The following is a 26,115-nucleotide window of genomic DNA, read 5'->3' as shown; positions in this document are numbered from 1 at the left end:
ATTAGGGTTGCCAACCTCCAGGTACTATCTGGAGATCTCCTGCTATTACAACTGATCTCCAGCCGATAGATAGTTTACCTGGAGAAAATGGCCGCTTTGGCAATTGGACTCTACGGCATTGAAGTCCCTCCCCTCCCCAAACCCTGCCCTCCTCAGGCTCCACCCCAAAAACCTCCTGCCGGTGGTGAAGAGGGACCTGGCAACCCTACTTACTTTGGGAAATTATTTCCTTGATATTTGATAACTCTGCATTTGCATTCATCCATAGCTCACCACACCAGTAACTGTAACCAGTAACCAGTAAAGTGGTTAAGAGTGGTGGTTTGGAATGGTGGCCTCTTATCTGGAGAACCGGGTTTGACTCCCCACTCCTCCACATGAGCTGCGGACTCTAATCTGGTGAACCGGGTTGGTTTCCCCACTCCTCCATATGAAGCCAGCTGGGTGACCTTAGGCTAGTCACAATTCTCTTAGAGCTCTCTCAGCCCCAGCTACTTCACAGGGTGCCTGTTGGGGGGGGGGGAGGGAAGGAGATTGTAAGCTGCTTTGATTCTTCCTTAAGTGGTAGAGAAATTTGGCATTAAAAAAGTAGCTCTTCTACTTCTTCTTCTACTACTACTACTTGTACTTGTTCTGTCTCCTTTTTGGAATGCAACCCTCCCCTTCTCCCAAAGGGTTCAATGGCACAGTGGTTTGTACAAACGTTAAGTGACCATCGGGTATTTTTCCACTTCGCTTCTGCTCTCATAGTAACTCCATTAGATATGTTTTCTTTGGAGACTTCGTCAGTGTGGGGTAATGGGTACTTTTGGGGTTTGGTGTCCTTCCAGCGTGGAAATTTTTGTCAAGGGACCTGCCAAACGGGGAACTGACGTCTAATGACTGTGAATGGGATCAGATTGAGATGTAATTTTTTTACTTACTCTTCAAACAACTAATACCAACTTTCCCCTCCCAGAAGAACCAATAAAAATCAAGAGGCAGATCTGAAGCCAAGCATTGGCACAATGATCCCAAACCAGAGTAAAGCAGCAGTTTTCCTAACACTCATTTTTAGATTGCGATTTGATTATTGCCATTTCTGTTGGTTTAAGACTAGAATCCCATTTGCCTTGGATTCCTGCCCTTTCTTCAGCACTCTTAGAGGGTTCCTGTAAAGGGGTTTTCCAAATGATTTTTTTTTAAAAAAACAATCCAGTAGAAGGTGGATGCCTGATCAACTAAACAGAATCGTCAATCACTGCTATTAGGGTTGCCAACCTCCAGGTACTAGCTGGAGATCCCCGGCTATTATAACTGAACTCCAGGCAACAGAGATCAGTTCACCTGGAGAAAATGACTGCTTTTGCAATTGGACTCTATGGCATTGAAGTCCCTCCCCTCTCCAAACCCCACCCTCCTCAGGCCCCACCCCCAAAATCTCTAGGTATTTCCCAACCAAGAGCTGGCAACCTTAACTGCTATTTATGTAAGGAGATTTAATTTAAATTAAAGTCTAGAGAAAAAAAAGTTCATTCAACGGTTTGTTACTCCTGTAGCCATAAATTTAATCTGGCTCCAAATTTCTCTCTGGCAATATCCTGGTGAATACCATCCGTTCTCAGCAGATATAATACTCTATTTACTGTTACACATTTATCTCACTGCGTGTTTCTCTTGCACAAGGTTTGGGAAAGGTTTGCAAAGCCCAAACAAGCATGGTGATGCAATCATTCTACAAGTCTTAGGGAGAAACTCTGCGTAACTAATATTGTCTAAGGGACTGAAACAAATAGTTTCGCAAATACGGGATTTATTTTTCAGTTGAAAGGCAAGGGAGGGAGCGCTGGCCTGTGATTTAAGAGCTCTGGGAACTTATAAAAAGCCTGGAAAAAGAAAATAAATAAGCTTTTAATACTGCCAACTTATCTGACAGATGTCTGATAGAAAAGTTCAGCCACAAGTATGCAGCCCGCTTCAGATTTATGCTGCTTTATTTTCCACCACGTCTTCCCCCACGTCTTCCCCCATTGCTGCTGGCCTGGTGAACGGGAGAAGAGAACACACATGAACCCATGAAGCTGCCTTCTACTGAATCCGACCCTTGGGCCATCAAAGTCAGTATTGTGTACTCAGACTGGCAGCAGCTCTCCAGGGTCTCAGGAAGGGGTCTTTCACATCACATACCTGGCTAGTCCCTTTAACTGGAGATGCCGGGGATTGAACCTGGGACCTTCTGCATGCAAAGCAGAGGTTCTACCACTGAGCCTTGGCCCCTCCCCAACAGAGAGAACGGAAATGGTCTACCTTTTTAATGTACTGGAACTCTAAATTCCCATATGTATTCTTTATTATGCTATAGCTGATGATATGGAATTAACTTATTTAAAAATTTATATATATTTTTAAACGGATCTGCTTATAAATGCTTGTTATTATTTGTTAATGTTATATTTAATAAATGCTATATTTTAAAAAGACCCAAACTGTGGCTCAGGAGTAGGGTTGCCAACTCTGTTTTGGGGAATTCTTGGAGATTTTGGAGTGGAACCTGGGGAGGGACTTCAGTAGGGTTGCCAGGCACAGCAACTGGTGGGAAATCAGACAGTGGGGTCATAGGAGCAGCCATCACTGATGGCATGACGTCACTTCCTGAAAAACCCAGAAGTGACATCACACCTCTCTAGGAATTGCAGGCATTTCTATGGTAAAACCATAAGTGATTCCAGATATGACTGATGTCACTTCCAGTTTGTACCTGTTAGTGATGTCACGCTGTTGGCCTGATGGACATTTACAATCCCCACCCCCGGCCCCTTCTCCAAATGGCAGCAGGAGCTGGGGATGGGGGGTTCTGGCAGTCCTGGCCCTCAGCAGGGTATAATACCATAGATCCCACCCTCCAAAGCAACCTTTTCTCTAGGGGAACTGATCTCTGTAGTCTGGTGATCAGTTTTAATCCCAGGAGATATCCAAATCCCCCTCAAGTAGGGTTGCCAACCTCCAGGTACTAGCTGGAGATCTCCTGCTATTACAAGTGATCTCAAGCCGATAGAGATCAGTTCACCTGGAGAAAATGGCCGATTTGGCAATTGGACGCTATGGCATTGAAGTCTCTCCCCTCCTCAAACCCTGCCCTCCTCAGGCTCTGCCCCCAAAACCTCCTGCCAGTGGCGAAGAGAGACCAGGCAACCCTACCCTCGAGGTGGATAAACCTACTCAGGAGCCACGCGTGGCTTTTGAGCATGACAAGAGTAGCCTCCATGTAATTAAAACAAGGGAAAGAGAGAGTGAGCAATGACCCATCATCTATTGTAACTCAGTACTTCACCTGAGGGATCTTCAGAATTAGGTTTGCCAAGTCCCTCTTTGCCACCGGCGGGAGGTTTTTGGGGCGGAGCTGGAGAGGGCAGGGTTTGCCAAAGCGGGCAATTGCCAAAGCGGGCATTTTCGCCAGGTGAAATTATCTCTGTTGGCTGGAGATCAGTTGTAATAGCAGGAGATCTCCAGCTAGTACCTGGAGGTTGGCAACCTTATTCAGAATAGACAACAGCAGTCTAATTGTGAAGAAAGCAGCATGGCCTGATTCATGGGTCCACATCAAGGCAGCTGTGTGCATCCTGATCCAAGTTGGAACAGGAAGCAGCAAGTCACATCTTCCTGTGTCAGCCTTCCAACTCCTGCCCTCTAGCAATGACACCCCAAACATCCTGTTTCAAGGCCACAAAGACCCCTTTTCTCCTGCGTGCGTCAAATGCAACCGGCTTTTTGAAGAACTGAAGCATCTCTTTGTTCTCGCCCTCGTTTTCTGTCAGGCAGGTATGCTATGTGTCAGTTTTAGTGCCCAGAGCCATCAGATATGCAGATGCTGGCTTTGGCATACCTGCAGAACTATTACTGAGTCTCATCTCAACATGTACAATACCATGCCTTGGGACCATGGCCAAGTTGGGACCATAGCAATCCATTCCCCCTGCCCCTCCCATTTCATAAGAACATAAGAAAGGCCCTGCTGGATCAGACCCAGGCCCATCAAGTCCAGCAGTCTGTTCACACAGCGGCCAGCCGGGTGCCTCTGGGAAGCCCCCAAACAAGACTACTGCAGCAGCACCATCCTGCTTGTGTTCCACAGCACCTAATATAGCACCTAAGAAATAACTGCTCGGGACCTAGGGTCGTAGGAGCAAAGAAGGAATGGAAAGGAAAGGATTCACATCTCTAAGCAGAAGCAGTGGCTTGATAATATGCATGAAAGTTTTTTGGTTTCGTGGGGGGAGGGTTACCTTCTTTCACATGGATGACGGTGCCATTGCCCTCGCTGTGGTGATACGGCGCTGGGTATACGACCTCAATTTTGCAGAGGTAAATATCCGTATGAGCGACACTCAAGTTGAACAAGTTGAACTTCACCGCTGTCGTGTTGGCCTCCGCACGGCAACTGATTTCGCTCTTGACGTCGTTGTATTTCTGAGAGGTCTTATTCCAAGTAACGGAGCATACCTCCACATTTCTGGCTGTCCCTTTAAACATGGAAGCTTTGAATGTCTTCATCTCTGGGCTGTTACAGGTGGAGCTGCAGAGGACGGTAGCGCTTTTGTTCTCTGCCACCAGCAGCGAAGGCTGTACCACTGAAATGACCTTTTCTGGAAGGGAGAGGATAGAAGCAGGATGTGATAAGAAGCACACGTAAGCAAAGCCACACTGGATCAGACCAAGGTCCATCAGGTCCAGCAGTCTGTTCACACAGTGGCCAACCAGGTGCCTCTAGGAAGCCACTAACAAGACGAGTGCAGCAGCACCATCTTGCTTGTGTTCCACAGCACCTAATATAATGGGCATGCTCCTCTGATCCTGGGGAGAATAGGTATGCGTCATGACTAGTATTCATTTTGACTAGTAGCCATAGATAGCCCTCTCCTCCATGAACTTGCCCACTCCTCTGTTAAATAGGGTTGCCAGGTCCCTTTTCGCCCCCCGGCGGGAGGTTTTTGGGGCGGAGCCTGAGGAGGGCGGGGTTTGGGGAGGGACATCAATACCATAGAGTCCAATTGCCAAAGCGGCCATTTTCTCCAGGTGAACTGATCTCTATTGGCTGGAGATCAGTTGTAATAGCAGGAGATCTCCAGCTATTACCCGGAGACTGGCAACTTTACTCTTAAAGCCTTCCAAGTTGGCAGCCATCACCACATCCTGGGGCACGGAGTCCCACAATTCCTGGGGCACGGAGTCCCACAAATACTTCCTTTTATCTGTTTTGAATCTCTCACCCTCCAGCTTCAGCAGATGACCCCACGTTCTAGTATTATGAGAGAGGGAGAAAAGCTTCTCCCTGTCCACTTTCTCCATACCATGCATAATTTTATAGACCTCTATCATGTCTCCCCTTAACCACCTTCTTTCCAAGCTAAACAGCCCTAAGCAAATCTCTCATAGTTGTCCGACAGCTGTTTTAATTATGCTATTTTTACCAATTATGTTTTGAACAGTTTATATGGACGTTAACCCACATCCGGTCGCAGTTATCTGGGGGAAAAGTTTGGTTTATAAATGTTTTAAAACAAACAAACAAAATGTTTTGAAAAGGGCCAATGCCCTTCTTTAATCTTTTAAAATTGTGAGAGAGGGCAAAAGGATTATTTTCTTTTTCAGTGGTTCCCCTCTTAATTAATTAATTTACGTAGTACAAGGAGCACAGGGCAGCATACACGGTTCTCCCTTCTCCTGTTTTAACCTCACAACAACCCTATGAGGTAGGTCAGGATGCGTGTGTGTTACGGTTACCAGGTCTCTCTTTGCCATAGGTGAGATGATTTTGGGCCGGAGCCTGAGGAGGGCAGGGTTCAGGGAGGAAAGGAACTTCAAAGCGGCCATTTTCTCCAGGTGAACTGATTTCTATCGGCTGGAGATCAGTTGTAATAGCCGGAGATTGCCAGCTAGTACTTGGAGGTTGGCAACCCTAAGTATCCTACAAGACATGTGTGGATAGGGTTGTCAGCTCTGGGTTGGGATGGAGCCTGAGGAAAGCGGGGTTTAGGGAGGGGTTTAGGGAGTGGTGTAGGGAGTTTAGGGAGCCATACAGTCCACCTTCCAAAGTGGCCATTTTCTCCAGGTGAACTGATCTCTGTACCTTCTAAGTATCCCCCTCTGGTTTCACCTACACGGAGGCGAAAAGGTAAGCTTTCAAGGAAAGAGCTGACAGTCTCCCTTTCTTGTCAAGAGCTTTCGACGTTTCCACTTGGCGGCCTGTTTGCACATCTTTCCAAGTGTTCAAATGTGCAAAAGAACATTCAAAGAGCAACAGTATAAAAACAAGCCTTTCTGTGCTTGGCATTTTTCTGCCACATCAATCACATGGGGAGAGAAACACCACTCCAATGCATCCCATAGAAACCTCTGTTGTCAAGACGCAGAGACAACGCGTGACCTACAGCATCCACCCTTGAGCTTGTGTAGTAAATGCAGCCATAAGTATTTGGAAGCATAGTATTTTGAGAGCAACGACTGGGAGACTGTTATCACACCGAAAGTAGGTCATGAAAAGTCCCATTTTAGTAGGTTCTTTTTCCTAAAGAAAACAGCAGCATTGTTGATCACAAAAGGTAGAAGTCAGAAAAGAGTGCCAGACACCAAAACCAACCAACAAATAAAATCCACTTTATTATTATAGGGCCAATTCACGCTTCAGAATGTTCACATTTTATGTCCTCACAAAGCTTTTAAATTTATCTCGCCTCCCTAGATCTAGTGAGCCAGGGGAGGGGGGAACGGTAGCGTAGAGCTCCATCTTCAACGAGCATACAGGGCTCAGTGCCGTAATCATGTGGGAAATTATATGATCTTACGACATATTTTTAATTTTTAAAAAGTAGCCATAAAAGTGGGGGAGGGATTAGGGTCCCTCTTCGCCACCAGCGGGAGGTTTTTGGGGTGGAGCCTGAGGAGGGCGGGGTTTGGGGAGGGATTTCTTCTAGTGTCATCAAGTTGCAGCTTATGGTGACCTCAGCAAGGGGCTTTCAAGGCAAGTGAGAAGCAGAGGTGGTTTGCCATTGCCTTCCTCTGCGGAGTCTTCCTTGGTGGTCCCCCATCCAAACACTGACCCTAGGGTTGCCAGGTCCCCACTCACCTTCGGCGGGAGGTTTCTTTGCAGATCTTGTCTTTACAGCCGGAAGTGCCGCCTCGCAAGGAGCCTTAGTTTGAGTGGTAAAGGGCAGCAGCGACTAAGAGTTTGAGTGGTCTAAGAGTTCAAACTAAGAGTTTGAGTGGTCTAAGGCTCCTCGCAAGGCGGCATGCGCGTGCACAATTGCCCACCGGCCCTCAGCTGGTCAGCGGGCAGAGGGGCACATTACCGGGGGTTTGCCCACCACCAACAGGCACCTGGCAACCGTAACTGACCCTGCTTAGTTTCTGACATCTGATGGGATCAGGCAACACCATCTCACCTTCTTTCCTGCAGTAGCATTAAGTTCTTCCAAAGAGCCATGACAAAATAGCTGTTTAGGGCCTAACAACCCTTCAGGTGAGAGACTGCGACTCGCTTGAGTCTCCTGAACCATGGATTGAAGTCCATTGTTGGGGGATAACATTTCTAATAAATACGCCTCAGGACTGCAGTACTGAAGAAACTAAAATAACTGCTTGGATCCGACAAACACACTAATAACAAAATCCTATTAAAGCTTCATTTTCTCACGACAGAAACGCTGATCACAAGCTGTTTGGTAACAGACGTCTCAGCACGCACGGCCGGTCTTACTTACATTCTTGTGGAGAGAAAAAAAGAAAGAAATAACCAGCAGCTTTTGTGCTTCTTAACCTTCGCCTTAAGGGCAGTTCAGACAGTTATCCCTTTCCCCTACAAATGTTTTTTATTTAGCACTGTCCAATTGCATAATGCTTTAGCATACCCGAAAGTACGTCTCTGCCCCAAAGAGCCTGCAATCCGAAGTTCATCACATGGGAAGAAAACGGGATAGGAGAGGGAAATGGAAGAAGGGATAAACAAGCACATCAGGGCCCTGCGGAACTCTTAAAGAGTTCCGCAGGGCCAGCAAGACAGAGCTCTTCCGCCAGGCCTATGGCTGAGGACGGCTGCAAATGTCATCTTGCTGGCCTCCCTATTCTCCTCCTTTTATATTATTTTATGTTAACTGAGGGGTAACCTGCCGCCTCTCTCCGGCAGTAGGGTTGCCAGGTGCCCGTTGGTGGTGGGCAACCCCCTGGCAATTTACCCCTCTGCCCACCGACCACCTGAGGGTCGGGGGGCAAACGTGCATGTGCGTACATACTGCGCGCACGTCACTTCCGGTTTACAACTGGAAGTGCTGCCTCATGAGGGGTCTTATATCACTCAGACTCTTAGTCTGAGTGGTAAAGGGCCGCTTTACCACTCAAACGAAAAGGTATAAGGCTCCTTGCGAGGTTGCACTTCCGGTTCTAAACCGGAAGTAATGCGCATGCGTGCGCACACACACACGGACATTCCCAATATCAGCAGAATAGCCTCCCGCCAGAGGAGAGGGGGGACCTGGCAACCCTAAACATGAGGGATACTTAGTCGTCATCTGTAGTTCTGTAGTTTTGAAGTTTTATTTGGGATTTTATGGTTTTAAATTTAGATTTTTTGGTTAATTTCATTATTGATTATATTGAAGTATATTATATGATGTTACCCACTCTGAGCCTGGCTTTGGCCGGGGAGGGTGGGTTATAAATCACAAAAATAGATAGATAGATAGATAGATAGATAGATAGATAGATAGATAGATAGATAGGGTTACCAACTGTGGGTTAGGCAATTCTGAAGAAGAAGAGTTGGTTTTTATATGCCAGCTTTCTCTGCCACTTAAGGGAGAATCAAACCGGCTTACAATCACCTTCCCTTCCCCTCCCCACAACAGACACCCTGTGAGGTAGGTGGGGCTGAGAGAGCTGTGACTAGCCCAAGGTCACCCAGCTGGCTTCATGTGTAGGAGTGGGGAAACAAATCCAGTTCACCAGATTAGCCTTCGCCGCTCATGTAAAGGAGTGGGGAATGAAACCTGGTTCTTCAGATCAAACTCCACCACTCCAAACCCCTGCTCTTAACCACTATACCACGCTGGCTCTCTGGAGATGTGGCTGCGGAGGGCATGGGCTGGAGAGGGGTGGGACCACAGCAGGATGCCATGCCATGGAGTCTACCCTCCTGTGGGAATTGAAAGAAGCGAGGTGAGGCAATCAGTGTCATGCAAGCAGACCTCTCTTCTTAGAGAGCTGTCTTTTATTTTATAGGAACTCCAATTAGTGGCAGAGCTGACCAAGGCAGAAAGCAGCAGGATTCAGTGACTAGAACAGTTTGTACAGCGAATGGTACAACGTTGCAACTAGAGTACAAGGAGGAAGAAGCCTTTCCTTTGTTTAAACCCTCTGAACAAAGGCAGTCTTGTAGATGGCGTGGTATGCCAGCCGCCATCTGACTGCCCCCCCCAAGGCCTTGTGGTGGTGGTGTGCCACTCACCAAGAGGCCAAAACCCTACATCTCCCCCTTTTTAGTTTTAAGCTGGTGATAAGCGTAATACATAGCACAGCGCTGAAAATGTTTTTTTTTTAGAGAAAGAACACATATTGTACAGATTAAAACCGAAACTTGTGAAAAGGAGTACTGTTCCAGTGAAAGTCAGTGATGGACGCAAACAGCGTCGAGTGGTTCAAGTGTTGTAATTCAGAAAGAACCAATTCAGGAGAATTAAAGGGAGTAGGCAAGAAGGACAGAGTAGAAGCAGATAGAGGAGGTTCATAAATCAGAGAGACATTTTTGCCATGGAAAGCAAACATGTAAGCAGCATGACGAACCCATAAATTTGGTGCAGAGAAATCATGCTTGACCCCCTGCACCCCAGAACCTAAGAGGCAAAAACACAATAGGATCATGATTGAGTTCACAGTGAGCTGAGCAAAAACAGCAGCTAAGAAGTTCTCTGAGGTTACAGGCAAATTTTGCTTAGCCAACTCCTGTTGGGCTTGATCAGACAAGCTTTTGAGGGCCCCCCAAGTTACTGGAGGGTTTGGTCTGCGACGACCATGACTCCTCTCGGCCATAGGCTCAGAGTCCATCAACTGAAGGTTGAATTGAGGAATCGGGTTGGAGAGACCCTGGTGCCACGCCATGAAGGTCAGGTCGAACACACCGTGCAGGCACCCACAGAGGTCCGGTAGGCGTCTGGACAGCAGCGTAGCCCCGGCCCCACGTGATGAGAGGCACCGGCCCATGCCAGTGGGGGTCGGGCAGACGGCAGTAGCGCACCAGGGGCTGTGGCAGCGGCTCGTCGGCCTGGAAATGCCGCTGAGTCCTAGTAACAAATTTAGAATTAAAAGAGAGAAGGTTAAGATGGTTGAGCGTAAAGAGAGCCTGAGCTAATAGGCCCTCTTTGTCCAAGAGGGAGAGGCCAACTCCCCCTTTTGTTTTTAGTTTTTCAAGCATCCGCTTGAGAGTGCCGTTGGCACGTTCCACGATGGCTTGGCCTATGGAATTATACGGGATGCCAAAGGTATGGCGCACTTGCCACCGGTCACAAAAGGCAGCGAATGTGGAGGAACAATAGGCAGGGCCATTGTCCGTTTTAAGTGCAGAGGGAACACCCATAACCGAAAAGGCACGAATTAAATGGGTGCAGACATGCTTTACTTTCTCGCCTTTTTGCGGAGAAGCAAACAGGTAGCCAGAATAGGTATCCACAACCACATGGAGATATTTCCAGGGAGCAAATGGAGGAAACTGAGTAACATCCATTTGCCACAATTGATTGGCCCCAAAACCACGAGGGTTCACACCAGTGGAAGGAAAAGAAGCCTGCCCAGAGCACTGCTGAATGATGGCAGAGGCTTCTGCAAGGGGCAAATGAAATTGTTTCGCCAAGGCTTTGGCGTTTTGGTGATGCATGGCATGACTCTCAATGGGAGAGAGAACAGCATAGGAAACAAGGGAGTCAGCCCGTGCATTTCCTTCAGAGATAATGCCAGGAAAGGGCTGATGACTGTGAATATGAGCAACAAACAGTAACCCTGTACGCTTTGCTAATTGAGAACGCAAAGCAATGAACAGACTTAGTAGATTGTCATCACAGGAAGGAGACACGTAGCTTCCTTCAACCTGAGAAATAACATTACACACATACAAACTGTCGGAAATGAGATTGACTGCATCATGGGGAAAAAGACCAATGGCAAGAACAGCAGCCGCCAGCTCAGAACGTTGCGGTGACTGCTGGGGGGGTGTAAAACGACTGTTCCACTGGCCTGTGGAATCTTGCCATGTGACAACTCCCCGGGAGGGGGAGCCATCTGTAAAAAGGGTGATCCCAGTGACAGGGGTAATGGAAAGGATGCTACGCATCGGCAAAGGAAGCTGGGCTTGAATTTGGATTCTGGGATCTCGGGGCAAGTGGAACAGCACCTGGCCATAAAACCCTGCCATGGCCATCTGAAGCTGGTCATCTTGGGCCAGTGTCTGCTCCCAGGTGAGAGCAGTAAAGGGAACAACAACACTATGCGGCTCAGAGCCAAACAGAGCCTTACAACGTAGACGACCCCTGGTGAGTAAGCGGGCAATCATCATAGAAACCGTAGAGATGGTTGCACCTGCCGCATGAGCAAGGTACAGCCACTCCACGATGGCCACTTCACTCTCCTTTTGCTGATAGAGAATGGCACAGCACTGTCTCTGAGGCCTCCAGATAGCCAAAAGTGGAGGACAATCAGGCAGTTGTCTATCTACCCATCGCTGTGTCATGCGCTCTCTCAACAGCTGGAGCACCTGAAGCTCGGCAGCAGAGAGGGTGATGAGATCAGCAGGATTCCGGCCTTGTTTTAAGGCCGAAAAAAGCAGCGCCATGTCATCTGTCGTAATTTTGTAATATGGACGAATCCAGTTTATGCTACCCAAATACTGTTGCAGCTGAACATAGGTAATGACAGGGGGCAGTGTTAATGTTGGAAAGCAAGGGGCAGCATATGCAGAAAGGACCTTGTGACCCAAATACTTGAAAGGGGCTGAGAGCTGAATTTTTTCTGGGGCAATCACAAGACCAAACATGGCAAGATCAGCTGCAAGCTCCTGTTGCCAGTTACTGGGTAACTGCGGAGCGGCTATAGCGATATCATCCATATAATGCAACACTCGACAATGGGGAAACCGTTTTCGAAAAGGGTCGAGGGCCTGGGCCACAAAAAGTTGGCACAGGGTAGGAGAATTTAACATCCCCTGGGGGAGGACGCACCATTGATACCGTTTAGTGGGTTGTTGGCAGTTCAAAGTTGGGACCGTGAAGGCAAAATATTTTTGATCCTGAGGCTGTAACGGAATTGTGAAGAAGCAATCTGCAAGGTCAATGACAGCCATTTCCCAATTACGAGGGATCATGTTTGGATTGGGCAAGCCACACTGTAAGGCACCCATAGGTTCGATAATTTTATTGATGGCGCGCAAATCATGCAATAAACGCCATTTGCCAGATTTCTTTTTGATGACAAATACTGGAGTATTATAGGGACTAGTGGAAGGAACCAGATGGCCCTGTTGTAGCTGCTCTGCAACTAGGCATTGCAAAGCTTCCACTTTTTCACCAGGCAGTGGCCATTGGTCGATCCACACATAATCTTTTGAAAGCCATGACAAAGCAAGGGCGCGAGGCTTAGTCATTGGTGACTAAAGTAGCCCCCTATTGAGACAAAAGGTCTCATCCCCAAAGATTGACCTTAAGTGTGATGACAACAGGGGTCTCAATCATGAGGGGTGATTACAGAAACATTAGCACCAGTATCAAGAAGACCTTTTAACTTTTTACCTTGAACCTTATACTCACGAATTGGTTTCTGATGCCAGATGTTCTCAGTGACCAAGGCAATCTGTAAGGAATCAGAAGAAAAATCCCCCTTGTCCCCCTCCGAGAGCGGGAGCGGGACAAGGCGTGCACAGGAAGCACCTTCCTTTAAATCCAAAGGAAGAGCGCTCCAATACTGCAAAACAACAAATAAATTGTCCTGGACCACAACCTTGTCTGGTGGTACATTGATCCCCTGTTGCTGGGCTGCACAGGTAGGTAGGGCCAGGTACGTGCCAGGAGGAGCCTCAGCACGCATGGAAATGAGGGCAACCTCCCCAGGGAGGGGTTGCTGAACTGTATGTGCAACATAGAGCTAGGAGTGTTAGCACCGCCCCCTCGGTAGGCTCCCCCACCGGGGGCTCGGCACCCACTCCTAAAGTGATTGGGCTTTTGTCAGTGAAAACAGTGAGATGGCATGTGTAAGCTACAAAACCTGCATATGACTCATTGGGACTTTATTTAATGGCAGAGAAAGATTTACGCAGGTGGTTCCCCCTCCCACTCTTCGGAAAGATCCAGGTCCCCATTACAGCGGGCCGCCTGGACTGCCAACGCCACTTTTGATCGAGGCGGTGGACAAGCGGGAGAAGGAGATAAGGGAGCCAAAGATGAGGCTGCAGGGAGGAGAGCCGGATAGGGGGCCGGTATCACCTCCATAGCAGGTTTCAAGAGCATGTTGTCCGCTGGCGTCCCAGCGCAGACAGCTCTATAAACCTTTTGCCAGGCAAGAATAAATTGAACTGGTGCACGGGGCTCACCCTTCAATTCCCTTCCTATCTTTTCCCAGTCTCCTGGTTTGAAAGTGCCTTCCTGGGGGTACCAGGGACACTGACAATCAATCTCCCGAAGGAGATCCATGAGGTCCGTTACTGACACTGAATGCCTGCCACACTGTCTCACCAATTGGCGAAGTTTTTCAGCATGCTTTGCCTGTTCTGTAAACAATGTTTCACCCATACTTACCAGGGAGTCGTAGCTGCCAGGGAGCCGTAGCTGCGAGTGCACTCAAAGACTTTTCCAGTCGTGGTAAGCGGGGTCCAGTGGAGCGGGTGGGTTTGAATCACGTCGCGGTCACCAGATGTGGGAATTGAAAGAAGCGAGGCGAGGCAGTCAGTGTCATGCAAGCAGACCTCTCTTCTTAGAGAGCTGTCTTTTATTTTATAGGAACTCCAGTTAGTGGCAGAGCTGACCAAGGCAGAAAGCAGCAGGATTCAGTGACTAGAACAGCTTGTACAGCGAATGGTACAACGTTGCAACTAGAGTACAAGGAGGAAGAAGCCTTTCCTTTGTTTAAACCCTCTGAACAAAGGCAGTCTTGTAGATGGCGTGGTATGCCAGCGGCCATCTGACTGCCCCCCCCAAGGCCTTGTGGTGGTGGTGTGCCAGCTCACCAAGAGGCCAAAACCCTACACCCTCCAAAGCAGCCATTTTCTTCAGGGGAGCTGATTTCGGCAGTCTGGAGACAGGCTTGCCCCTGTTGCCGATCAGCTGGCTGGCGGTGGGGTCTTATCAGCAGCAAAAGGAGGCCTAGCCTGGCATTGCTGGCAATGCAGTGATGTCACTTCTGGCAGACACCGGAAGTGACATCGTTGTGTCACCTGCTAGTGAGAAGCTCTCATATTTGGGCAAAAACTCCATGGTGAAAATGACTTCCACCATAGAGTTTTTGCCCAAGTACCAAAGCGCCCCTGCGTCACCAGCGATGTGATGACGCCACTTCCGGCGCAAACCTCTAAACCTCTCTCTGCTGCCAGTAAGCCCTCCCCTGCTGTTGCTAGGGGTTACATGGCAACCCTATCTGGACATCAGTTGTAATTCTGGGAGATCTCCTGCCCTGGAAGTTGGCAACCCTAACAGGGAGAGGTGCTTTGGCTTTGGTTCAATGTGGGATAAGGGTAGGGTTGCCAGGTCCCTCTTCACAACTAGTGGGAGGTTTTTGGGGCGGAGCCTGAGGAGGGCGGGGTTTGGGGAGGGGAGGGACTTCAATGCCATAGAGTCCAGTTGCCAAAGCAGCTATTTTCTCCAGGTGAACTGATCGCTATCGGTTGGAGATCAATTTTAATAGCAAATCTTCAGCTAGTGCCTGGAGGTTGGCAACCCAAGATAAGGACTATGGGGGAGTTTGTGCCAATGACTTCATGGAATGGGTGGATTTTGAGGAAAGATCTGAAGGAACCGCAAAATAGCAGCCACATCACACAGGTGTTCTGGAAGGCAATTTCTGGTAGGGGGGATATCAAGGGGCAGAGTGGTTTGAGCAGGGGTCCATCGGATGGACCAGCATGAGCTACATCAAGACAATGGTTGCCAACCTCCAGGTGGTGGCTAGAGATCTCCTGGGAGTACAACTGATCTCCAGGTGTGAAAGAGATTGGTTCCCCTGGAGAAAATGGCCGCTTTGGAAGATGAACATTATGGCATTATACCCTGCTGAGGTCCCTCCCCTCCCCAAGTTCCTCCATCCCCAGGCTCCACCCCCTAAATCTCCAGGGATTTCCCAACTCAGAGCGGGCAACCCTAATCAAGACTCTCCTGCAGCCATTTGTAGGAGTTTTGTTATGCCACTTGCTAGAAAGACCATAGAACTGTGGGAGAAGAGATTTGTGCTTTTGGCATGCACATCTGGTTCATGAGCCCATTTCATTGCTTGTTAACAAAAGTCACTAATAGTGTAAAATGTAAAATAACTGAGATGGCCAGAGAGAGCGAGAGAGAGAGAGAGAGAGGCTCCAGAGGAATAATCACAGAGTAAAAAGACACATTAGAGGGCAGGGAGGAAAGAAATCTCTCTTGCCTTCCTCTGTGAGGCATGCCTTGCGGCTAAGTTTCTATGGTGGAGTCAAGTTGTATTGGAGAGGTCAAATGGCCTCAGGCTAAACATTAGGAAAGCTTACTCTCTTAACAGTTAGGTCTCACTACAATCTGAATCCAAGCCCAAAGTGTAGTGCCCAGATATAAGGGCTGGTATAAAACACTATGTACTCATATGCACACACATAGAAGCTTTAGGGAAGTTGGCATCCAAAGGCTTTGAGCCAACAAATCATACTTTCTGTGCCTGGTACTGCCTCTCACCAGTAGAGAGAAAGCTGTCTTTGAATTACCTCTAACCTTAGGAATGTAGTTTCTATTTCCTAGCAAGATCAAGCACTTTCCTAAGTGACGCCTTCGGGCAATATCTATAGGCTATGCTAATTAACATAGAGTAGACACCTAACGTGTATTGGTGCTTTTGTGTATCAATCTGCTTGTAAGCAGCTATGGGCCTGCCCCATTCTAATGCATAAATGATGCTGACCTTCCTTTGTGAGTAGCCCTGTGCCTTATCTGTGGTTCTCACCCAGCTCCGTGTTTAGCTAAATAAAGAACTGTTTGTTTTTGACTTAGCCTCCTCCTTGCTGTCTGTTCATTGGACTCTATGAGACAGCCAGTCACTTCAAAAGCTTGAGAGAGAGAAGCCCAAAATCGTTGAGAGAGAAGAAGAAGAGTTGGTTTTTATATGCTGACTTTCTCTACCACTTAAGGAAGAATCAAAGCGGCTTACAATCACCTTTCCCTTCCCCTCCCGACAACAGACACCCTGTGAGGTAGGTGGGGCTGAGAGAGCTGTGACTAGCCCAAGGTCACCCAGCTGGCTTCATGTGTAGGAGTGGGGAAACAAATCCAGTTCACCAGATTAGACTCCGCCGCACATGTGGAGGAGTGGGGAATCAAACCCGGTTCTCCAGATTGGAGTCTACCGCTCCAAACCACCGCTCTTAACCACTACATCATGCTGGCTATGCTTATAATAGGCAGTGCTTACAATAGTGAGTCTGTGGTTACAACAGCCAGACGCGTCTTGTTCTTGAGTTGATAACTTTGCTATAATTTTTAAGGATTATTTTTTAAAATGGTTTAAAAGACTTTAAAAAAAAAGCTTTATATGTTAAACACAAGTGTCCCAATACCCATTCAATTCTATCTTCTTACATGTAAGCAATCAGATTTACAGGATCAATTCTGTCGACAGCAGAGCCCACGACAACCCAATGGTTGCAAACACATTTAAGGAGGAAAACAGATTTTTGAGCTACAAGCCAGAGTGAAAAGAAAAAAAAAGAGAGAAAAGGTTGGGGTTATATTTTTAAAAATCTGCAGAATGTAACTGACATTGACAACGTCTTCGATAAAGCAGCCAAGCAATTAGAATTCGCTTCGCTTGCGGGCTGGGATTTACCTGTGCGAGACACTGGAGGTGAGGAAACATTTACTAATGAATTATTCCACAGCAATGCAGAGACGGGTGGACTTCTCTCTCTCTCTTTCTGTCTGGCACTTTCTCAGACTTTATTAGCTAGCACAGTTCACATCTGCTTATAAGGTGGCGTTGCGGGGAAAACCACGTGACGCAGCTGTTGCTACGCTACTTGGAGGACTTCTAACTTAAGAGGCGAGGGAATAGAAGTGCGGGCACACACAACTGTTAAGCTGACACCTGAGATAAAGGCATGCTGTCAAGAAAGACAGCGTCAGTAGAAGGGTTTTTTTTTAAAAAAAATTAAATTTACCTTGTAGAATCGCACTCTGATTTTTTCCCCATTTCTTGAAAATGTAAGTAGCACCCAGAACTCACTTCTGTGTGGTGTGAAAGCCAGCGTGGTGTAGTGGTTAAGAGCGGTGGTTTGGAGCGGTGGACTCTGATCTGGAGAACCGGGTTTGATTCTCCACTCCTCCACATGAGCGGCGGATGTTAATCTGGTGAACTGGATTGTTGGTTTCCCCACTCCTACACATGAAGCCAGCTGGGTGACCTTGGGCTAATCACAGCTCTGTTACTCTCTCAGCTCCACAGGTTGTCTGTTGTGGGGAGGGGAAGGGAAGGTGATTGGAAGCTGGTTTGAGTCTTCCTTAAGTGGTAGAGAAAGTCAGCATATAAAAACCAACTCTTCTTCTATTTAAGTCTCACAAACTCAGAGCAAAATCCAATCATTCCATTTTGCCAAAAGTGCACCACTTTTGAAATACAAATCTTCAAGAGTTTGTTAAATATAAATTCCAGCTAGGGGTGCCCACCTCCAGGTGCAGCATTTACACATTCTCATGTTGCTTGCATTTAACTTCCCGTTTCTTCAGGGTTTTTTTCTCAGTTCTACACGTGTTTTGCTCCCTCTAGTAGTCGATTCGACATCACACAGCTTTAAATGAGGCGTATCTTCCTGCAGATTTACACGGACGTTTTTAATGCTCTTTTTAAAGCTGTGTAATGTTGAATCGACCACCAGAGGGAGCAAAACACATGCGGAACTGAACCCCCCCCCCGAAGAAACAGGAAGTTAGTCGCGAGGAACATGAGAATGCAGAAAAGCCCCCATTTTCCTAGAGAAAATGGTGGCTTCAGAGGGAGGATCCTATGACATCACATCCTCACTGAGCTCCCTCCCCTCCCAAAACATCACCCTTTGCAAGCTCCACCCCCAAATTGCCAGGAATTTCCCAAGCTGGAGTTGGCAACCCTAGGGTTGTCAGGTCCCTCTTCGCCACTGGTGGGTGGTTTTTGGGGTGGAGCCTGAGGAGGGCGGGGTTTGGAGAGGGGAGGGACTTCAATGCCATAGAGTCCAATGGCCAAAGTGGCCGTTTACTCCAGGTTATCTGATCTCTATTGGCTGGAGATCAGTTGTAATAGCTGGAGATCTCCAGCTAGTACCTGGAGGTTAGGAATTCAAAGAAAACCTTGTGCCAAATTTAAGTAATGTTGGAGCAAAAATAGCGCAGCACCGATGGCTAATTCAATATGTATTATCAATCTACTTTTTTCATATATATACTGCAAATCTACTTTTCCATCTATGTATATGCTTATAGTATAATAACAACAAAAAAATCCCCTGTTGAAGCTGGGTGGTAAGATAGTATGAGACCTCTCAATGAACGACTCGAACAGGAACTTGGTATGTATAAGGAACAGACTGACCCTGCAAACCCTGAATGGCCCCATTATCAACACTGACCGACAGCATCCCAGTCTTATATGGGCAGCGTTTCTGTTTATTCGCCCTCATCCCTTCACCACAACCCGACATCCGCTGTCTCATCTGACTCAGCTGGAAAGATAAACAGAGTTGGCATAGTGATGGCATCTCGCCCCAGAGTCCCAGACGACTGCTCCCAGTCGTTTCGTTCACAGGGTGACACATTATGAATGTCATTCACTGCAATTGATGGCTGGGGTTAACCAAAGCCAGAAATAATTATTTGAAGTGTGTTCCTAATTGTGTACTCTGGAAAACCCAGGACTTTCTCAAGGGCAAACAACAACATGAATAGCGTTTTTAGGATTTGCAACAGAAAAGTGTGGGTCAAGAGAGCCTCGAACCCCAAGTAAAACTCCCAGGTTTTTTTTTTGGGGGGGGAAGAGAGAGAGAGAGAGAGAGAGAGAGAAAGAGAGAGAGAGCAAATCAAGTCCCGCCCCTTTAAATGGCGCTTTGTAATTGGCTTACTTTGTAGCGCTTGCTGTGAGAGAAAATCCCCCCCCAAACCCAACTGCCAAAAAAAAAGCATTTTAAGAAAAAAACAAAACAAAACCGGCGCAATCTGAAAGGGGAGGGGGAGAAACCCAAACCTAGTTTTAAAAAGACTTTCTTCTGCTCAGAAAGAGTCCCAGGAGGCAGGAAGTAGGAAGCATTTGAATCCCCGCCTCTTTACACGGATGCTTTGTAATTGGCTGTACTACTTTCTGTGATAGAAACCAAGCTTGGTTGTCCTGCACTTTGCATTATGCATGAAGATTTCACCCAGGCTGAGCTCAGGGGAGAGGGAAGAATCGGATTAACAGAGGAACAGGAAGTTCCAGGATTTGTGAGGGCTGGCAGCCAGGTAATGTCTAATGGAGGGGAAACTCATGCATAACTCCAAGGAACAACCAAGACAGACTGGGGGCGAAGGTGAGTGAAAGTACCCATGCATAAACCCAAGAGTCCATTAGTCATCTGAATGGTGGCAGAAGATGTGTTGTGACTGCATTCCAGTTTTTACTTGGGGTGAGTCGTAAGTGCCAGAACTCTATCCCATGGCTCCAAAACTGTTCTGACAAATCCTGGCTAATCAGATAATGCTGAAACTACAACAACAACAAAATAGCGGAATCACAGCTGGAATGCCAGATGTTCTATCTGCAGCTACAATCACTACCTTCATAGGTTTGTCATTCTGAGTTTGTTAGTGATTCACTCCATCTCAGTGGGAAGCCGGTTGGCCCTTCCTGACCTCTTTCTAATGAAGAAGGAAGCACTTCCTTCTTGTCTTCACATATCTACAGCCTGGGTGGATTCCCCCCTTCCAATCTGAAGTTTCAAGGCAGCTGCCAAAGAATAAAAGAGATATTCCGAGAATGAGTAATGTAGCGCTTCATATCAGAACGCTTCCAGTTTTCTTAGCCTGGTAACCCTCAAGAAGGCAGCCTGTTCTCACATGGGCTGTTGGGGGCTTCCCGCCCCCCCTTTCATCCAGTGAGAAACACCGTCGCTGCATTCTCATCAAATTTCAATACTTTGCTTTGGAAATTACTGGAACTCCAATTACCATGAGGAGTGCAAAATATATATATGGAAATTATACTTGCAGCCTCGACGCCGCCTCTTCTTGAGAAACCCTGAAATTCTACAGAACAAGGTTTGTGGGTGATGTTTGCGTAGGCACTCCAAACCACTGCCCAGTCTTCTTCTGCTGTAGTATCGCAAGCAGTCTGACGAGATTAAATTTAGAAACTCGGCTTAAGCCAAGAATGTGGAGTTATATACGCACTTGTCAGATTTCCTCAGACCCTGGAAAGGTATCCGTTAGCATCTCTGTGACTAAAGCTTTGCTTTCTTGGCCCAGGGTGAAGATTCCATTCATGCATGTGGACACCGCATGCAAAAGTGAGTTTCCCTCAGCATAGCGTTTTGCCAGAAACGTTTCATGCTGCAGATGCAGATCATGTGGACTGCTCAGAGCCACGGAGGCTTTAGTGTCGAATAAGCAATTGGAGGAGAGTTAAGTCTACTTAGGTTGTTTATGCATGGAAGTTTTACCTGAGGTTCATTGCTCACTGGACCCACATTTTTCTGTTGAGAATCTATGCATTAGCAGTCTCCAAGCTCAAATCAAGAAGTATTTGAGTCCCTGCCCCTTGAAATGCTGCTTTGTAATTGGTTTACTTTCTAGAGCTTACTGTGGGAGAAACCCACCCCCCAAATCCAATTGCTGCATAAAAATGCATTTTAAGAACAAAACAAACAAACAACGGAGCAATCTGAAGAGGGTGGGGGGAGAAATCCAAGCCTCGGTTGTAAAAGGCCTTTCTTCTGCTCAGATAGACCTTTCAGGAAGCAGGAAGCATTCGAATCCCTGTCTCTTTACATGCTGCTTTGTAACTGGCTGTGAGAGAAACCAAGCTTGGGTGTCCCACACTTTGCCTTATGCATGGGGATTTCACCCGGGCTGAGCTCAGGGGAGAGGGAAGAATCGGGTTAACAGAGGAATGGGAAGACCCGGACATTGCAAGGGCTGGCAGCAAGGTCATCACTAATGGATGGAAAAACCATGCATAATCCCAAGGAACAACTGAAACAGACCGGGGGCAAATGTGAGTGAAAGTACCCATGGATAAACGACCTTAGTGGTGGAGATATATAGAATTAGAGTTTTGTAGAATTAGGAGACTAGCACAGGTCTCAGAAGACAGGTTCCAGAGTTATACATGCTTAGGATAATCCAAGGAGGAATGCCTGTGTGCAGAAATGGACCTCTGTGCATTGATTCCCTTGCGGTATTCTGATGTGGACACACCACACGATGATGCACACACAAATCCCCTGATTGAATGCCCACATCCAGCTGTTGCACGTCAAGTGTGTGTAAGAGGTTGCTAGTCCCCTGGGGTGTGTGTGTGTGGGAATAATCTGTCCCTTGCCTCTAATTTCCTGCTGCTGCACAGACTGGTGGTGGCAAAATCTTTAAAAAAACGGCTGTCAAGCCAATGGCATGACATCACTTCCGGAAAAAAAAAACCAGTTGTGATGCCAGTCCTCTCTAGGAATCACTAAAAACTATGGTTTTTCCCCATAAAGTTTCTGGTGATTCCTAGAGATGTGTGGATTCACTTCCAGGTTTTCCTAGAAGTGATGTCACACCATTGCTGACGGCCAGCCCCTGTGTCCCTGCCCCCTGGTCTCCCGCTTGTTGCCATACTGGGTCTGGCAACCCTGCAGAGACTGTTTCTGGTGGCTTCTAAATCTATTTTCTTATTTCATTTTACTTAGATATTTATACCCTGCTTTTGTCCCAATGGGAACTCGAACTCTGTCTGAGACCCTGGAGAGCTGCTGCCAGCCTGAGTAGCCAATATGGACCTTTATGGCAGCTTCATGTGTTCGTGTCTTTCCTTCATGTGCTCAGTAACTGCATACGATGCTCTGCTTAAGCCAGTCACAGAGGACCTTGTGTGTGTGTGTGTGTGTGTGTGTGTGTAAAGTGCCATCAAATCACAGCCAACTTATGGCGACCCCAGCATGAGGCTTTCAAGGCAAGTGAGAAGCAGAGGTAGTTTGCCATGGCCTAAGGCCATGCTGGATCAGACCAAGGTCCATCAGGTCCAGCAGTCTGTCCACACAGTGGCCAACCAGGTGCTTCTAGGAAGCCCCCAAACAAGACAACTGCAGCAGCATTGTCCTGCCTGTGTTCCATAGCACCTAATATAATAGGCATGCTCCTCTGATCGTGGAGAGAATAGGCATGCATCATGACTAGCATCCATTTTTACTAATAGCCATGAATACCCCTCTCCTCCATGAACATGTCCACTCCCCTCTTAAAGCCTTCCAAGTTGGCAGCCATCACCACAGCCTGGGCCAGGGAGTTCCACAATTTACGCTTTGTGTGAAGAAATACTTCCTTTTATCTGTTTTGAATATTTCACCCTCCAGCTTCAGCAGATGACCCTGTGTTCTAGTATTATGAGAGAGGGAGAAAAACCTCTCTCTGTTCACTCTCTCCATACCATGCATAATTTTATAGACCTCTATCATGTCTCCCCTTAACCGCCTTCTTTCCAAGCTAAACAGCCTTCAGCATTTTAATCGCTCCACAAAGGGCAGCTGCTCTGGTCCCCTGATCATTTTGGTTGCTGTTTTCTGCACATTCTCAAGCTCTGCGATATCCTTTTTTAGGTGTGGTGACCAGAACTGTACACAGTATTCCAAGTGTGGTCTCTCCATAGATTTGTACAAGGGCAGTATGATAGCAGCAGTTTTATTTTCTATTCCTCGTCTAATTATGGCCAGCATGGAATTTGCCTTTTTCACGGCAGCCACACACTGGGTTGACATTTTCATAGAGCGATCCACTACCACCTCAAGATCTCTTTCCTGGTCTGTTGCTGCCAGCAAATATTCCACATTCTGGCTAAAACAGCATCTGGAAAACATGGGCAAAACTCGCGGTGAGAGCAAGGCAACCTCTGACAGGCGGAAAAAGCATGCATAATCAAAAGGAAGCCCTGAAGCAGTTGGCGGGGGTTCTTATGTTGCCTTCCTCTGCAGAGTCTTCCTTGGTAGTTCCCTTTCCATGTACCAAACCTGCTTAGCTTCCGAGATCTGACACTATTGGGCCATACCATGCTGCCTTTCCATGATAACGGTAGAAGAGGCCTTCTCTATGATACCTAAAGCTCAATCTTTTTAGGACTTTGTGGGTCTAACTGTAGAGAGTTCCTGAACAGAATCATCTGGATCTCTCATCCAGTCAGGTTTTGATTAGCATACATGATAGTCATGTTGCTCAAAGTTTAGTGTCCTCGTCCTAAACTAGATCATGGAAAATTAATAGTTTGGTGTTGTGCTCAAAGCAACAACTCTGGACCTGATGACGGAACAAAACTGATACGACCCTGAGATTACTTACTGCTGCCGTTGATCAATGAATGGCTGCTGAGGTGGACCAGTGGAATGCTTTTCTAGGAACAGAGTCATAGAATCGTAGAGTTGGAAGGGGCCACACAGACCATATAGTCCAACCCTCTGCTTAATGCAGGATCAGCCTAGACCATCCCTGACAAGTGCTCGTCCAGCCTCTGCTTAAAGACTGCCGGTGAGGGGGAGCTCACCCCCTCCCTAGGTAGCTGATTCCACTGTTGAACAACTCTTGCTGTAAAAAATTCCCCCCTAATATCCGCGTGCGACACTTTTCTGCCTGTAATTTAAACCCATTATTGCAAGTCCTATCTTCTGCTGCCAACAGGAACAGCTCCCTGCCCTCCTCTGACAGCCCTTCAAATACTTAAAGAGAGCAATCATGTCCCCACTCAGCCTCCTCTTCTCCAGACTAAACATTCCCAACCCCCTTAGCCTTTCCTCATAGGGCTTGGTCTACAGGCCCCTGATCATCCTCGTCGCCCTCCTCTGCACCTGCTCCATTCTGTCCACTCATTAACATTGCATTTAACTTACTCTAGTCTTGAACTGTTTTTATCAAGAAGCCACTGGTCACATCATGTGACCCAGAAATGGAGAAAGGATTAATCATGGTTCAAAGTAGTCCATTTTCTTAGATCACGGTTGCTACAACACTCTGATGTAAATACATGGACAACTTGTTGCATCCTGTTCCTAGTTTTGAACTGAAAAACACTAAAGGCCAATGTAGGAGGATGTCGAAATGATTAGGAATTTCTTGTTCCTCTCCTTATTCAAAAGCCCATTTATTCCTCTTAATCTCCTTTTGCTTCCCATGTCCATGACAAGCTGTCTCTTAAGACAGGAGGAGACTCTGCATTAATTGGTATGTTGCCCAAGAGACTTTAGAAGGCCTTTCATGAACCACCCTAGCATATTGGGAGAGGCAGTAAAACAGAGGTATCCTGGGCAGGTTGTGGAAAGACTTTTTTGTATGCAATAAGCAACATGGAACATAGGTCCACGAAGGGGAACTGAAGAAAGTTTGAAACGGTCGTCTTCCTCTTCTACCTTCATCTTCCTCTTCAACCTTGGATCTTCCTGTTGCTGGAGAAGAATACTTACCCACACCAGTTGGGAAAAGATATATTTATTAGCTTATGGGACTGAGCATTGTGATCTATAGAAAGTGTTAATATATGAGCACTGTGGGTTGTTATTGTTGGTGTTGTTGTGGTTGTGTATAATATAATGTGTGTCTTTTGCCACCTTGATATTTGAATTTATCTGTGTCAGCTTTCCAGTAACCTCCAGGAACTAGCTGGAGATCTCCTGCTATTACAACTAATCTCCAGCTGATAGAGATCAGTTCCCCTGGAGAAAAAGGCCGCTTTGGCAATTGGATTCTATGGCATTGAAGTCCCTCCCCAAATCCCTGCCCTCATCAGGCTCCGCCCCAAAAACCTCCCCACGGTGGCAAAGAGAGACCTGGCAACCCTAGGAAGGACAGGTCTTCTTAGCCTCTAAGAAAGGCTATGCTGAGAATCATGGGGCCTGCATTTACAAAAGCCATGTGGAATGGGGACTATAGTCGAGAGGGGAATTATGCAAGACTGGGTGAAAGATAGGGTTGCCAGGTGGGTGGTTTCAACGGGCAATTGCCCGCCAAGCCACCTGTCTGCTCCGGAGTGAGGATCCCACGTGTGGCCGCATGCAACAAAATCACATCACTTCCGGGTGAGGATCCCACCTGCGGCCGCTTTAGCACTCAAACCCAAGCGGTTGCGGCGATGCGGTGCTTCTGGGGGTAAACCCGGAAGTGACACAATTGCGACACCCTTGGCCACACATGCGATCACCCCAGCCCCGCCCCCTAGAACCTCCTGCCGATAGAGAGGGGGGACTTGGTAACCCTAGTGAAAGAGTTGGTTGGATCCAACCCTATGTGCTTTGCCTACCAAGGTATCCAGTTCAATCAAGCAATTAAAAGGATCTGTGTACTCTGAGATCCCTCTTAATTGATTGATTGAATTGAGACCTTGTGTCCAGTAGTAGAAAAGAAGACCTTGCCTAATACTCGGGTTGGTAGCAATTTTCCAGGGAGTCTTTCTGAGTGGGTACAAAGGAGCTACATGGGGTATTGGAGGAGTCTTACAGATACCATGGACTGCCAAAAAGACAAACAAGTGGATTCCAGGTCCAATCAAGTCTGAACTCTCCTTAGAAGCTAAAATCACCAAACTGAGGCTATTGTACTTTGGTCACATTATGAGAAGAAAAGACTCAGTGGAAAAGACAATAGTGCTAGGAAAAGTTGAAGGCGGCAGGAAAAGAGAAAGACCCAACATGAGATGGGTTGACTCAAT

The 26,115-nt window shown here is 47.2% G+C and overlaps 1 protein-coding gene across 1 annotated transcript in view; it reads left to right on the top strand.

The window, feature by feature from the left end:
• Positions 1-12,139: 12,139 nt before the first annotated feature.
• Positions 12,140-26,115, top strand: part of CD28 (CD28 molecule) — a 52,100-nt gene continuing 38,124 nt past the window's right edge. The window contains exons 1-2 of the mRNA XM_056861213.1: positions 12,140-12,197; positions 13,627-13,700. Of these exons, the coding sequence (XP_056717191.1) occupies positions 12,140-12,197; positions 13,627-13,700 (132 nt within the window). The remainder of the gene's footprint in view (positions 12,198-13,626; positions 13,701-26,115) is intronic.

Source organism: Euleptes europaea, chromosome 15 (assembly GCF_029931775.1).
Source record: "Euleptes europaea isolate rEulEur1 chromosome 15, rEulEur1.hap1, whole genome shotgun sequence".
In the NCBI taxonomy this organism is placed as follows: Eukaryota; Metazoa; Chordata; class Lepidosauria; order Squamata; family Sphaerodactylidae; genus Euleptes; species Euleptes europaea.
This window is presented reverse-complemented; position numbering and strand designations above follow the sequence as displayed.